The sequence below is a fragment of the Petaurus breviceps genome, unplaced genomic scaffold, assembly GCF_028583685.1.
Source record: "Petaurus breviceps papuanus isolate PSGF00001 unplaced genomic scaffold, PetGlider_PUasm1.0 77, whole genome shotgun sequence".
Taxonomy (NCBI): Eukaryota; Metazoa; Chordata; class Mammalia; order Diprotodontia; family Petauridae; genus Petaurus; species Petaurus breviceps.
Window position 1 is genome coordinate 3,800,626 of NW_027186492.1, and position 16,763 is coordinate 3,817,388.

The 16,763-nt window shown below is 38.3% G+C and overlaps 1 protein-coding gene across 2 annotated transcripts in view; it reads right to left on the reverse strand.

Annotated features, from left to right (window-relative positions):
• Positions 1-16,763, reverse strand: part of INO80 (INO80 complex ATPase subunit) — a 125,679-nt gene that overhangs the window by 72,665 nt on the left and 36,251 nt on the right. For both annotated transcript variants that reach the window (XM_069105765.1, XM_069105766.1), the window contains exons 9-14: positions 9,513-9,716; positions 5,420-5,615; positions 4,967-5,034; positions 2,986-3,195; positions 2,377-2,457; positions 1,335-1,430 (exon numbers count right to left, since the gene is read on the reverse strand). In XM_069105765.1, coding sequence (XP_068961866.1) covers positions 1,335-1,430; positions 2,377-2,457; positions 2,986-3,195; positions 4,967-5,034; positions 5,420-5,615; positions 9,513-9,716 — 855 coding nt within the window. The remainder of the gene's footprint in view (positions 1-1,334; positions 1,431-2,376; positions 2,458-2,985; positions 3,196-4,966; positions 5,035-5,419; positions 5,616-9,512; positions 9,717-16,763) is intronic.

The following is a 16,763-nucleotide window of genomic DNA, read 5'->3' on the forward strand; positions in this document are numbered from 1 at the left end:
GTCAAAGGGCAGTACTTGAGGAGCTAGAGGGTCACATGTGGCCTCAAAGTGTCACAGTTTCCCCACCCCTGCTCTATAACTTTCAGTCAATAATGTAACTAAAGATTAAAACTAGAAAAAGATTAAAGATCTGGTCTGTTATAAGTTGAAGAAGCATGCCAGTTCCCTCTTCATATCTTCATCAAAGATGTCTTTGGTGTATATTATTATTATTATTGTTAAAGATTTTCAAAGAGCTAAGAAGGTAGGCATGTGCATGAATGTTTACTGATATTTTCACAACTGAATTTTCTAATATAAACAATAACTTTTTTCTTCTTTTCTAAATGCCATTTTTTTGGTATAACATTACTACTTCCTAATGACTCCCTTTACCTACCGCAATAGAATCTCTCCTTGTAACAAAAAAAAGTACATTTAGGAAAAACAAATCAGTATGTGGCATGTCTAAATTGTGTTACATCAACCCTAAGATTCATAATTACTCTCTGCCAAGAGAGAAGTGTGGTTCTCCACAATTCCTTTTGAGTTTAGGATGGGTACCTGAATTGATCAGTTCTGAAATTGTATAGAGTTAATTTCCCTTTACCCTAGCCCAGTCATGTAAATCATTTTCCTAGTTCCTTTACTCTGCATTATACCAGTTCACACAAATCTTCTTGCACTAAAGATCTGAGTTTGGGAATGTAGAATATGCAATTCATTTCACAGCCTCTGACTCTTCAGACTACTTTTTTTTAACCTCTGCCCCAGGCAAGACCTTGATGAAGAAGCACTCAAGCTCAGCTCTAAATCAGTGTAGCCAGGGCTCCTCAGAATGGCTCCAGCAAGTACCAATCACCTTTTCAGGTCCCTTTTGTGTCCTGCCTTTCCCCAGTGGAACGTAATGGTCTATATGTCCTCAAACAATTTCCTCAATTTAACTTCTTAGTTTAATCCATAAATTTCCCATTCATGGAGAAAAATATTCATGCCCTCCTCTTTGAGGTCAAAAGCAATTCCATTAATGAATATACAGTGCTTTGGAAACAAAAAGAAGAGGGAGAAAAAAACTCCAAACCCACCCTATTATTAGCAATTAAGTAAATTATGTGATATAATTAACTATAGAAAATGAGCAAGTTCAGGGGTGGCTAGGTGGTGCAGTGAATAGAGCACCAGCCCTGAAGTCAGGAGGACCTCAGTTCAAATACGGCCTCAGACACTTAACACACACACAGAAAAACCAGACGTGTGACCTTGGGCAAGTCACTTAACCCCAAGTGCCCTCCGAAAAGCAAAAAAAAGAAAGAAAATTAGCAAGTTCTTTAGGATACACAAAATACATTTACTACCTTAAATCTAGGAACAAATCTTGAAAATTCTTGATGCCAGTTATTGAGTGTAGAAGCAGGGGAAATGATTAAGAAAGGTCCCCAAATGTTCTCTCTCTACAAGGACAACAAAAGAATGGTTCAGTCAATTGTATTCTTATAATTCTTACAATTACTTAAAACATTTTATAAAGGATTATGATAAATAAGAGTAGCTCCACCATAGCAAGCATAGGTTGTAACAAAAGATGTCTCCTAACAATGCTGCTCCAAAAGTAATTATTTTTTTGCCTTAGATTCCAAATTGTGATCTTATTTTCTCTAGTATGGCCTCACAACAAAATCTATTTCATTCTTATAGCTTTTATCAATTGGCAAGAAATAACAGTTAACAAAATGCAGTACTTTGCTGCAATGCCAATGAGTTCAAATATAATGCAGTAAGAACAGACTGACTTCAGTATCCTATTACCATTGATTTTTTGCTGAGATCTTATGATCATAAAACCTCAAAAGTCATTCTGTCATAAATTTCAATGTAGTGGAATATTATTTCACTGTTAGAGTGACAAATATGAAGAAGTCAGAAATATGGTATCTTGTATGAAATAATAGAAGATGAAGAAAGTAAAAACAGAAGAACCATATATCTCATTGTTAGAATATAGTTGTTTATATATATAATTATTCAGACCAGTGAGAAACAATAATGGTTAATGCAATAGTCAATATTACTACCATATAATCCAGGTTAAAGGACACTTCTGTTAATAGTTGAAAAACTAGTTGTTTTCAAGGAATATACTTTGTTGGGAGGGATATCATTTGGATGTTTACTGGGAAGTACATCATTTTGTCAAAATAAAACGTTATCAATGAATTTTACTGAAAAAGAGGATGGGTAGGAATTGAGGTATAGGGAACAACAGTGTGAACAAAGGCAGAGAGACTTAAGACCTAGAATACAGTATGTGTTCAGGGTCAGGGATATGAGTCCAGGTGAATGGGATCATACAGTAGGTGAAAAGAAGTAAGATGAGATAAAGAAACTGAGGTCACCTACTTCAGCCAGATGTGCCAAGAGGGCAATGCTTTGCACTGTTTTACCAAGACCCATCTCGTCAGCTAGAATTCCATTAATGCCCTGAAAAAAAAAACAACAAAAAACCCAATACAGAGTCACTACTTCCTTAGAGACAGTCTACACCAACATTTGAAATACTACAAAAGTTATCCTAGACAAGAGACTAGAGACAATGTCCCATAAGGAATGTGAACAGGAATAACTATCCCTAACACTGTAGTTATACAGCTAGAACTAAACACCAAACAGTATAAAAGAGACCTAGTATATTTAACAGAATCTTTGATCATTTATCTAATGTGAGCAAATGGCCATATAGTTTTGTTTACTATGCTCACCCAAACTGACACATAAAGAGATATCGAATCTCTCAAGTAGAACATAGCTGTCTGTGGTCAGTTTTTCATAAAGAAGTCAGATATTATTTTAAGGGGTTAGCTGACACTGCTTCTTGCAAAACAAAAAAGACAAAGGTTTGTTAAAGGGTTTAAATCTAAAATGTTTCCTTGTGCTCACTTCTCAATCACCTGGGTCAATGACTGACTTTAAGAAAGCAGGTACAAAGGGTGCCACAGCTCTTAAATTCACCTGCTCATACAGATTGGCCAACCAATTCATGCCTTTCAGCTGATAGCCTTTTAATTTGCCATTAAAAATTGTGGGCTGTGGAATATCCTCCCCAGCTCGGATTGATGGGTTTGCCAGGCTATAACTCTCCCCAAATCCAGTGCCTGATTTGTTTGCAGCCCGTAGGGCTGCTGCCCGGCTCTCTTTTGCATCTTCATCAAATGACCTTGTCTGAAAAATAAAAAGATTTTAAAATAGGTAAGATGCTAGCAAAAGTCCTAAAATAATGACAGTACTCACACCTTGTACTAAGAGAGACAATCATAATTGAAATACATTTTTAAATCCTATATAAACTGAATCACGACCTCAACATTATCTGTCATACTTAATAATTTGGTAAATAATTTGGTAAAACAGCACATGATCTAAATAAAGAGTTCTTAACGGGGGGGGGGGGGGCTCCACAAACTTGCTTTTAAAAAAATCTTCATGGGGCGGCTAGGTGGTGCAGTAAGTAGAGCGTTGGCCCCGGAGTCAGGAGGACCTGAGTTCAGAGTCAGGAGGACCCAGGTTCGGTTCCGGCCTAAGACACTTAACACCCACACAAAAATACTAGCCATGTAACCTTGGGCAAGTTACTTAACCCCAATTGCCCTCCAAAAAGAAAAAAAAAATCTTCATAACTGCATTTCAGTATCATTGGTTTCATCTGTAATCCTGTGTATTTTATCACTTACAAACATTATTCTGAGATATGGGACATAGGCATCACCTAATTTGCCAAAAGCTTCATGAAAGAAAAGTTAAGAACCTGTGACTTAAATCTTAGATGCCACGCAAGGAGCATTCATTGCCTAAAAACCAGGAAGTCCTCATCATAATACCATTTCACCTATGATAATATCCTATGATAATTAAGAACAGTAAGAGAAAGGTTCCAATGTAGTGTTTTAAAGTATCTTTCTCTCTTAATTCAACTTCAGTATTTCCAAATAAATTTTGTAGATATTAGGTCACTAATCATAATACAGCTAGAATGCTGTTTAATGAGTTAAAACTACTTTATACTCAGGGCAGCTAGGTGGCGCAGTGAGTACAGCACTGGCCCCAGAGTCAGGAGGACCCAAGTTTGGTTCCAGCCTCAGATACTTAACACCCACACAAAAAAACTAGCCGTGTAACCTTGGTTACTTAATCCCAACTGCCCTCCAAAAGGCAAAAAAAAACAAAAAACTACTTTATACAGAGTACAGAGTAATCAATCCAGCGAGCATCAAACAACAGAGAAACCTGGATCACCATAAAGCTTTCTTGACAACCAAATCTACTCTAATGCAAGTGTTCTTAAGTTTTGCAGCATCATGGAACGTTTAGCAGTCTGCTGAAGCCTTCTTTTCAGTCCATTTTAATAAAGAAATTAATAATGGAAGAAAATGCTAATTTTAGTAATGAGTACAAATAAAGAATTTTTTTTCCCATCCAAGCTCAAGTACCCTCTTGCTCTAATGTACTGAACCACAGTGAACTGCCTCCCACATTAATACACTGGGGATAAACAAAGGGAAAACAGGACTAAATTCAATAAAAAACACCCTCATATCTTGATATGAGATTACTTTTTCCCTTGTTGTCCTTCTATTTTCTTAATTTTCTAAAAGTAAACAGAGAACATAACCAACACATGAGAAAGGAGCTGTTTAGAACCTTTCACAGAAAATGTGATCAACAGATCCTTAGTTAAAAGGTTCTTTTGTGGGGCAGCTAAGTGGAGCAGTGAATAGAGTACCTGTCCTGGAGTCAGGAGGACCTGAGTTCAAATCCAACCTCAGACACTTAACACTTACTAGCTGTGTAACCTTGGGCAAGTCACTCAATTGTCACAATTGACAAAAAGTCACCCCAATTGTCCTGCTTTCCCCCCCTCCAAAAAGCAAAAAAAAAAAAAAAGGGGGGGGGGGATTCTTTTGGGGATCATTTTTTTTAACCATCTAAGACTCACCCGAGCTTGGTGAATCTGATAAGCATCTTCAGCATTTTTCAGGGCTTGGGCTTTGTAATAGTTGCTATCTAAAAAAAAGGAAAAATTCACACATCATTTTTAAAAGTAGGTTATCTTCAAAAGAAGCAGTTATACAAACACATAATCCTCATTATGCCCTGGTGCTTCTAATATATGCAATCCCTGTCAGGTAGTGTAGCAATTTCATAAAAAATTACAACTGGAAGAAATCCTAGAGAACCTCCATTGGAATTTGTAGACCTCAATGCCCTCATCAGAAAAGGATAGAGGAAAAGGATGACTAAAGAGGTTAAGTAACTTAACTAAGTTAACTTAATTAACATAATTAGTGGCAGGCCTCATATCCAGTTCTAGTGACTCCTAATCTTGTACTATTTCTATAATACACTAGGTTACTATTCAATTTTCTATGGTTCCCAGCTCAGTTCTCACCATAATCCTCTTGGGTAATGTTAACTACAACCCCTCCACCAATATCGATTTGTCTCTGGGTAGAACTGTCTTCCAGTTTTCGTAATATCTCTTCCTGTATTCCATCATGTCCCATATCCCGTTTACGACTCATAAAGTGGGCATACAATTCTGTCTGGGTGATGAGGAAGTTTAATTTACGTTGTTGCCTTTTAGCCTAATTAAAAAAAAAACAAAAACAAATTAAGAAACAAACAAAAAAGATATCTAGCTTAGTTTTCACTTGGATATCTCAAAAGTAGTAACAAGAAAATATCAAAGCTTAGATCATCTAATTTTTCATGATGTGCCTTTAAATCGGGTCAAACTTGTATGCAAAAATGTTCACTGAATATTATGAAAATAAGAATTACCTTCACTCATAAGTGTAAGGAAGCCCATACTTTCTTAACACGAGACCTTTTCTTCAGTGAGGCTTCTTGTCTGAAACATTTGCTTGTGATACTTATTAATACTATTACTACTATGAATAAAAAGGCACAAAAGCCAGAACCCCTGTACCCATCACCCAACTGGACAGTATAAAGGCACTTCGCAAGAGATTATCTCATTAAATATACCCACTGCACAAATGAGGAAACTGGGGACCCAGAAGGTAAAATGCCTAAGGATATATAATTAATAAGTGATACACTCAAGCCTAGGTTCCAAGCAAATATGTTAGCACTATGCACTCAAATTTGTTTGTAATTATTACAAACAAATACAATAAGAAACCAAAGTCTACATGACAGATACAAAGACAGCTAGTCTAAACATGTTTCATTCAATATCTTTTTGGCAAAAAATCTATGATTTTGCTAACAAGAACTTGGGAGTAGGAACTCACTCCACCAAGTTTATGACTTAGTTTGACCTAGTAGATAAGTTCTTGGGAATTTCCCAAGCATGAGGAATTAAGTCACAAAACTAGTTAAGTGTCAGAATTGAAACCATCTACTGTAATTGAACCCTGCCATTCTAATCACTAAACCACTATATCTGTAACATTCAATTCTGAGGAGTATTGATCGCAGTAATTTATGATAAACAACAGAGATATGCTACCAAAAGCAATGTCAAATAGCTAAGAATTTTGAATTCTTCTGAGTCTCAATGGCAAGCCCTACTTCTACTTCTGAGGGCAGGTCTCTCAAAGAAACAAAATATTCCCAGGATTCTGCCTGAAGCTGAGAAGCTCCAACAATACCTTAAAAAAAAAAAAAACTCAAAACAATGCCTGTAAAAAATGTTTGACAACGGCAACCTAAATTCAAATTGTCTATGAACTCAATAAGAACAATCAAGACCAGCTTATTATTAAATAAATTAATTCTTCAAATAAGACTAACACAAATCAGAAGACATGGTGAGATGAGCAGAAAAGAAAATAAGACTGGAATTCAAACTTGAACATCAGAATTTGAAAAATCTTGATATTTATTATAGGATGCCCACAGCTGCAATACTTAAAGTGCTTGGGTAAGATGGACTTTTCAGAAAAGGATATAAAAATAACATATTCCTTCACCTTCATCAAGAAAGCATACTCCTTGGCATGGAGGGGGGAGGGGGATATGAGAGGGCAGATTGGGGGAAGGTGTATTCAGTGTGCTTGCCATCTTGGGTTGGGGATAGGGGAGAAAATTTGTAACTTAAAATCTTGTGGAAATGAATGTTAAAAATAAAAATAAATGAATTATAAATTTTTAAAAAATAAAAGAAAGCATATCCCTTGAATAAGTGAATAATCACAAACCTATCAAGGGAACAATAAATGTCTATTTTTAAACTTCAGGGGAAAAAAGACTTAAGTCAAAGATAAATGCTATGCCTACCAACTTTCAATGCAAATGCAAGGACACTTGCCAGACTTACATCACAGTCAAAACTATCTAAAGGCTTTGAAGCTACACTGCTAAATTTAATATATCTCTTGAAGTTCCAAAGGGCAGCAACTCACACATGAAAACTAGGTGCTCACCTCAAAATCAAGGCAGATTCCCTGGGAGCTCTTCAAAGGGTTGCCTAAATCTATATGCATACTCAATAGGATGTTAATGGACAAAGAGAGAGGCGCAGGCACATCAGGGAACAAAAGGTGTCTCAGCATCTAACAACATTAATAGGGGAGCCTAACCCTTGGCCATAACCATACCCTTTTAGATTCTGCTATTCACCCCCACTTCCTCCACTATGCCAGTATACCTTTAGTATGCTATTCCAATAAAGAAAATGTATCACATATAAGCTTTCATAAGGGACACAGAGAGTTGATCTTTGCCCTGATCAAAGGGAAAGGTTTCTTGAGGTTGAGCACTACAGTCAAACTCAGCAAGAATAACCTTGGTGTAGCTAGTAACAAGTGGATAGGATATACATCCATCATACTTGCTGACTGATCTTTCTTATATTAACAAAATTTTTTTGTTGAGAACTACAGACAGCAGCCACTGTAACATTTGTCTGATTTAGGAAGATTGGTAGAGTTTCCAATGCCAAAGATATTTGGGTATTTGTTGTGTGAAAGAGTTCTACCCATGTAGGCAGCAGCATCTGCAACTGGACTGCTCCAGGCCACATCTAGGGACCTCACAGGTGTAATGACATGGAATCATTTTGGTCTTTCCAGGTTTGTACAAGTTCCTATTTGTCCAGCCAAACCTCAATAAAATTTTCCTGGTAGTTTATGTTAAGATGCTTTTCTTCTACTCCTGGGGTTGGCAAACTACCACCTAAGAGCCAGTGTATTTGAAAATGTAAAACCAGTTTGGGGGCAGTAGTTCGCCAAACTTCCACATATTTCTTAACCTCCAAAATGGTACCAAGGGCAGCACTGACAATTATATTGGCTTTGGCTCACTTTCTAAGTCTTGCTAAAGTAGGTCTCTGACAAATAAATGATCTTCTTTGGAGTGCCTGGACATTTAATCAGTATTTGGGAAAATGAAAATAGCATTGCCCTCCTTGAAGTCCTGCAGAGCCTTTCATTTTCTCTCTACTATACAGGACAGAACAATTAGACCCTATTTTAGGATTACTAAAATCTTCTGGTAAACCTTTGATCTTCTCAAATTCCAGCAGAAAGGTAATATTTCTATGCAAACTCTTTGCCTTTAGGGTGTGGATGCAGCTCTCCTCTGGATTCCTCTCTTTCATTGTGGATCTGATCCCTTCTACACTTGATGGGATAACATTTGTTCTGGAACAATTAGATGAAGCCACCAGTGTCTGAACTTTCAGGCCCTACATTTTTCTTCATCCAAGAGCTCATGTTGATCCTACCACTGCTCCACAGAGCTAGCACCTTAGTGTACACCTCTTGGTGACAGAGCAGGTCTTCATGTGCAGCTGAAACTTTCCCAACTGCAGAGAGCACACCTTCATGACCAATGGAATTATCCTGGGATCTGGTCAGTCCTTCATTCTGATGAGCAGTCTGTTCATTTTGCTTCACCAGCAGCCTTCCTCCCTCTCTCTCTTTTTGTTGGCAGAGCATGTCTCACCGTTATTTGTTTATTATTCCCTGTCCGTCCTCTTCTTTCTTCTCTTGTATCCATCATCCAACCTTCTTGTTTACTGGCTGTATCCATACTTCTGCTTCCTACTCTACTATGTGTGTGCACATAGCACCGCATGTAGACCCCAACCCAGCCCGGCAGGCTTTGGACTCAATAATTATGCAGCCTACAGCCTGAACAACACAGACAGGCCTGGGACAAAAGGCACCTGACCTGGTCTGGCCCCAGGCTAGTTTAACCTGGCATTCTGCTTGTCTAATAGATCCAAATAACAGCTGACAGTACTGTAATGCTTGAATCAAGTCAACCCACATCTAGGTCGTGAGCATGAGGGTGGTGGTGAAGGAAACATAAAGGTCAGAATAAGGAACCTAACTAAAAACACAAAAACATCTACCTGAACTTTGTCGTCCAACATATCCCAATAATCATCACTACCAAGATCTAAAGAAAATTCATGCTTCTTACAAAGGAAAATTTGATAATATGTCAAGTTCAATTTAGAACCAATGAAATAAACATGACCAATTTTGACCTAGGTACTCTACACCTACCTCCCTCATCTCTTCATCTAGCTTACGCTGCTCCAGGGCCTCCTTCTCAGCACGTTTACGGTGCTCCTTCTCCACCTTTTCATATTTCTTCCAGTACAGAAGCATTTCCTTTGTGAGACGGCGAGCTCGGGGTAGGGTCTCCTTACAGTTTTTCTGAGCTTGGATGGCAGCACGTCGTACTTCCCTCATACATTGGTGGGCAAGCTACAAAAAATAGGGGAAAAAACAAAATATTACATGTCAATTCTTCCTGGATTCTAAATGTCAGTATTAGTCTTCTTTGACAAACACAACCTTTCTCTCCATATTCATTATAAATGACTTTAAATATTAGTACATTCAATTTGGATTACTCTATTATCAGGCAAAATACTCTGGAATACTTAAAAAATAAGCAACCAAAAGGGATTATAATGTTAAAGGACTGAAGTAGATAAAAGTTCACTATTGTACTTATAAAGAACAACTGGTCTTAGTAACATATTAAATGTAGTTAATAGAGATGATGTGCTGGACCTTTTACTGATAAGCACTGGGGGGATATAACACTTAATGGTACATTATGAGCAACACCTTGCTAATGGGGGGGGGGCGGGGTTAGGGGTCTATAAATGAAGTAGAATTTAAGCACTCAATAGAAAGTGTAGACCACGAGGCATGGCACTAAATCCAAGAGAGGAAATAAAGAGGAAAATAGAGGGCCAGACCTCCAATACATGTAAAAAATAACTCTAAACAAAGTTTAGAGCTACAGAACCCACAAAGTGACAGAAACAAATCTCCCACTGAAGGCAGGCCAGCAGGAAGGGGTTAACGCAGCACTGCTGGGAGCCCTGGCCAGCCCCACATGAGTGGTTTTGGCCCCTGAGCAGCCCTGACCAGCAACAGAGATCGGAGCAGACTTCAGGAAAGTGAAACACCATCAGCTGTGGCAGTTTCCACACTTCTCAACCAATAAAGACAAAGTAAAAGGTCAGTGTGGAACTCTGTTAGAACAGCGGTGGACAGAAGAGATCAGTCTGGCCCCTGGGGCAAGAAGCAGACAAAGCCACAAGGCTGCCCCAGGAGCTTCTGGCCTGGAGATTGTAGAGGGACCAAGCAACATTCAGAGGTGATGTAAATCACTCTTGCTTTGACCTGCTTGGATGTGGATCCCAGTCTTGGGTGGAGGTCCTAGGATGTGTGGCCAGGTGCCAGAGCCTGTGGAGGCTGCAGAGAGGGTGCCCTACTAATTGTTCCAGCAGCTGTGAAAACCCCAGCAATTTGGGACAAAGCTCTCTCCATTCTGAAAACCGAGTTCTACCATGGCAAAGAGTTAAAAAGTCAAATAACTGACTGGCAACATGAGCAAGCAGGTGAAACGCAATCCTGACATACAGGGGGGCGGAGCCAAGATGGTGGAGTAGAAGCACGACCCTCCCGCGGCTCCGGCTTCCACCCTCCCCAATCCATGTAAAAAGGGGACTCTAAACAAACTTTGGAGCTGCAGAACCCACAAAATGACACAGAGAAGCTAACCTCCCGCTGAGAACAGCCCAGCAGGCCTGCAGGAATCGGCCAGTGTAACACTCTGGGAGCCGAGCCCCGCCCCACGCCGAGGCTTTAGCCCCAGGGCGGGCCTGACCAGCCACCAGCCAGAGGGACTCCAGATCAGCAGCAGCTGTGGCCATTTCCAGATTTATCAATACATAGATGCGAAGGACAAGTTCTAATAATAATAAGGAATAATAGCGGGCGATGGCGTGGTGGCCTGCGCAGGAAGGTGTGGCGGCGGCAGCGCGGCGGGAGCAGGCCGGGAAGGAGCCTGATCAACTCTGAGGGGAAGTCTTCCCACCAACCACAAGGTCCACTACCAGGCCTATCACCAAAGGGCTGGGACTGGAAAGAGCAAGCCCCTTTCAGGACCTCCAAAGACAAGGATGGCAGAGTGAACCCAACTTGCTCCAAACCCCCCCTCTGACCCTGAAAATATAGTAACTCTTGCCCCAGGGCAAAACCCTCTACAGTAAAGGCTTGGGATCCTAGAGGAAGGGCGTGGCTAGGACACTGCCTCAAAATGGGTAGAAAGCAGACTACAAAGACAAAGACTCTAGAGTCCTACTACCCTCAGAGGGAGGAACCAACCTCAGAGGGAGACACTGTGGACTCCACACTCACAGCTGAGACTTCAACAGGGAATGGATCCCAAGCACAGAAGGCTCTCCTAGATGAGATCAAAAGGAACTTTGAAAGCAAAATGAGAGAGATAGAAGACAAAATGAATCATTCTCTCAAAACGAAAATAGCAGAATTCGAAAAACATTATAATGAGGAAAACATCTCTCTAAAAAGAAAAGTGTATGATATGGAAAAGGAGCTTCAAAAATTAACCAAGGAAAATTATTTGCTAAAAACCAGAATTAACCAAATGGAAACAAATAACTCTATGAGGAACCAAGAATTAGCCAAGCAAAACAACAAAAATGAAAAATTAGAAAAAGAGGTAAAATACCTCAAAGAAAAAATAACAGACCTGGAAAACAGATCCAGGAGAGATAATCTGAGAATCATAGGCCTACCAGAAAATTGTGATGAAAAAATGAACCTGGACAACATTCTCCAAGAGCTCGTTAAGGAAAACTGCCCTGAGATACTAGAACCTGAGGGGAAAATAGAAATCGAGAGAATCCACCTGCTCTAAGAGATCCCAAACTGAAAAATCCTCGAAATGTCGTGGCCAAACTCCAGAACTACCAGATAAAAGAGAAAATACTTCAAGCGGCCAGAAAGAAACAATTCAAATATCGAGGGTCCACAGTGAGGATTGAACAGGATTTGTCAGCCTCCACACTGAAAGATCGGAGGCAGTGGAATACAATTTTCAGGAAGGCAAAACAGCTCGGATTACAACCAAGGATCACATACCCAGCGAGACTGAGCATATTCTTCCAGGCAAAGAGATGGTCATTCAATGATATCACAGAGTTCCAGACCTTCTTGATAAAAAAGCCAGAACTCAATGGAAAATTCAACCTCCAATTACGAGAAGCAACAGTGACTTAGAAAGGTAAACAAGGAGAACACACATCATTTTAGAGGGAAACAGGGGAGGGAGAGGAGCTTCGCATGAGATCTGTTCCTGTCATTCTTGATGCGAAGAAAAAATAGCATACCTCATTAAGTATGACAATATCCTACAGGCAGTAGGAGGGGGAAAGGGTTACAAAAGGGGAGTGGGAGTGATTTGTAGGGAGGGAAGTAGTAAGGGGAAAAGGGGAGGAAAAGGGAACACTGAGGGAGGCGGTGGTCAAAAGGAAAACTATTAAGGGGGGGAAGGGAGGGAAAATACGAACATTAACAGGGGCAGGAATAGGATGAGGGGAAAGAAACAGATAACAATCATAACTGTAAATGTGAATGGAATGAACTCTCCTATAAAACGGAGACGGATAGCAGAATGGATTAGAAATCATAATCCTACAATATGCTGTTTACAAGAAACACATTTGAAACAGAGGGATACATACAAGGTAAAGGTAAAAGGTTGGAGTAAAATATATCATGCCTCAGCTAAAGTAAAAAAAGCAGGGGTAGCAATCCTTATCTCAGATAAAGCAAATGCAAAAATTGACTTAATTAAAAGAGATAAGGAAGGAAAACTATATCCTGTTAAAAGGCACCATCGAGAATGAAGCAATATCACTACTTAACATATATGCACCAAGTGGTATAGCATCCAAATTCCTAGAGGTGAAGGAAAAGGAATTAGAGGAAGAAATATATAGCAAAACTATACTAGTGGGAGACCTTAATCTCCCCCTATCTGAACTTGATAAATCCAACCTCAAAATAAACAAGAAAGAAGTTAAGGAGGTGAACAGGATTTTAGAGAGGATAGGTATGATAGATCTCTGGAGAAAACTGAATGGGGATAAAAAGGAATATACTTTCTTCTCAGCAGTTCATGACACATATTCAAAAATTGACCATGTTCTAGGGCATAAAAACCTCACAATTCTATGCAGTAAGGCAGAAATATTAAATGTATCCTTCTCAGATCATGATGCAATAAAAATTATATGCAATAAAGGGCCAGGGAAAGACAGACTAAAAACTAACTGGAAATTAAACAATTTGATCCTAAAGAATGAGTGGGTCAAACAAGAAATTATAGAAACAATCAGTAATTTCATTCAAGAGAATGATAATAATGAGACAACATACCAAAATCTGTGAGATGCATTAAAGGCAGTTCTTAGGGGAAGTTTTATATCCCTGAGTGCATATGTGATTAAATTAGAGAAAAGGGAGCTCAATGAATTGGGCATGCAATTAAAAAACCTAGAAAAAGAACAAATTCAAAATCCCCAATTAAATACTAAACTAGAAATATTGAAGACTAAAGGAGAGATTAATAAAATCGAAATTAAGAAAACTATTGAACTAATAAATAAAACCAAGAGCTGGTTTTATGAAAAAAACAACAAAATTGATAGACCCTTAGTCAATATGATAAAAAAAAGAAAGTAGAAAACCAAATTATGAGTATCAAAAATGAAAAGGGTGAATCTACCTCCAATGAAGAGGAAATCAAAACAATAATTAGGAATTATTTTTCCCAACTGTATGCACATAAATTTGACAATCTTAGGGAAATGGATGTATATTTAGAAACATACAAGTTGCCCAGATTAACTGAAGAGGAAGTAGATTACTTAAATAATCCCATCTCAGAAAAAGAAATTGAACAAGCCATCAGTCACCTCCCTAGGAAAAAATCTCCAGGGCCAGATGGATTCACTAGTGAATTCTATCAAACATTTAAAGAACAATTGATTCCAATACTCTACAAATTATTTGGGAAAATTAGTGAAGAAAGAGTCCTACCAAATTCTTTTTATGACACAAATATGGTACTGACACCTAAATCAGGAAGAGATAAAACAGAGAAAGAAAATTACAGACCAATCTCCCTCATGAATATAGATGCAAAAATTCTAAATAAAATACTAGCCAAAAGACTACAGCAACTTATCTCAAGAATAATACACTTGGATCAGGTAGGATTTATTCCAGGAATGCAAGGATGGTTTAATATTAGGAAAACCATCAGTATAATTGAGCATATCAACAATAAAACTAGCAGAAACCACATGATCATCTCAATAGATGCAGAAAAGGCTTTTGACAAAATACAACATCCATTCCTATTAAAAACATTAGAAAGTATAGGAATAAATGGAGCCTTCCTTAAAATAATAGGTAGCATCTATTTAAAGTCATCAGCAAGTATTATATGCAATGGGGAGAAGCTGGAAGCATTTCCCATAAGATCAGGGGTGAAACAAGGGTGTCCACTATCACCCCTCTTATTCAATCTGGTACTAGAAATGTTAGCAGTAGCAATTAGAGAAGAAAAAGAAATCAAAGGAATCAAGTTAGGCAAAGAAGAGACCAAGCTATCGCTCTTCACATATGATATGATGATATACTTAGAGAATCCTAGAGAATCAAGTAAAAAACTGCTTGAGGCAATAAATAAATTTGGCAAAGTTGCAGGATATAAAATAAACTCACATAAATCCTCGGCATTCCTATATATTTCCAATGAAACTCAACAGCAAGAAGTAGAAAGAGAAATCCCATTTAAAGTTACTGTAGACATTATAAAATATTTGGGAATCTACCTGCCAAAACAAACCCAGGACCTGTATGATCATAACTACAAAACACTTTTCACACAAATAAAGTCAGATCTAACTAATTGGAAAAATATCAATTGTTCATGGCTGGGTCGAGCTAATATAATAAAAATGACAATTTTACCTAAATTAAATTATATATTTAGTGCCATACCAATTAATTTACCAAAAAACTACTTTATAGAGTTAGAAAAAATAGTATCAAAATTCATCTGGAAGAATAAACGGTCCAGAATATCAAGGGAATTAATGAAAAAAAATGCTAGGGAAGGTGGACTAGCTTTACCAGATTTCAATCTGTACTATAAAGCAGCAGTCATCAAAACTACTTGGTACTGGCTTAGGAATAGAGGAGTGGATCAATGGAATAGATTAGGCACACGAGATTCAGAAGTCAACGACTACAGTAATGTATTGTTTGATAAACCCCCAGACCCTGGTTTTTGGGATAAGAACTCACTATTTGACAAAAACTGCTGGGAAAACTGGAATATAGTATGGCAGAAACTGGACATAGACCATTATCTAACACCATATACCAAAATCAAGTCTAAATGGGTTCATGATCTAGGTATAAAGGTTGATACTGTAAGCAGTCTGCTAAAACAAGGAATAGTTTACCTATCAGACTTGTGGAGAGGGAATGACTTTATGACGAAACAGGAATTAGAGAACATTATAAAATGTAAAATGGATAATTCTGACTACATGAAATTGAAAAGTTTCTGTACAAATAAAGCCATTGTAACCAAGATTAGGAGGGAGGTGGGAAATTGGGAAAGAATCTTTACAACCTATGTCTCTGACAAAGGACTCATCTCTAAAATATACAGAGAACTGAGTCAAATTTATAAGAATACGAGTCATTCCCCAATTGATAAATGGTCAAAGGATATGAACAGGCAGTTTTCAGAGAAAGAAATTAAAGCTATCTACAAGCACATGAAGAAATGCTCTAATTCACTATTGATTAGAGAAATGCAAATCAAAACAACTCTGAGGTACCACATCTCACCAGTCAGATTGGCTAAGATGACAAAACAGGAAAATGACAAATGCTGGAGAGGATGTGGGAAAACTGGAACACTAATGCATTGTTGGTGGAGTTGTGAACTGATCCAGCCTTTCTGGAAAGCAATCTGGAACTATGCCCAAAGGGTTATAAATACTTTCATACCCTCTGATCCAGCAATACCACTCCTAGGGTTATATCCCAAAGAGATCATAGAAATGGGAGAAAGACCCATATGTACAAAAATGTTTATAGCAGCTCTTTTTGTTGTGGCAAAGAATTGGAAATTAAGGGGGTGTCCATCAATTGGGGAATGTCTGAACAAGTTGTGGTATATGCATGTTATGGAATATTATTGCGCTATAAGAAACGGGGAGCAGGCGGTCTTCATATTTACCTGGAGAGGCTTAAAAGAACTGATGTTGAGTGAGAAGAGTAGAACCAGGAGGAATTTGTACACAATTACAGACACAACGTATGTGTGATGACCAACTTTGATAGACTGGACTCTTCTCAACAATGCAGGGATATAAGTCAATCCCAAAAGACGCATGATGG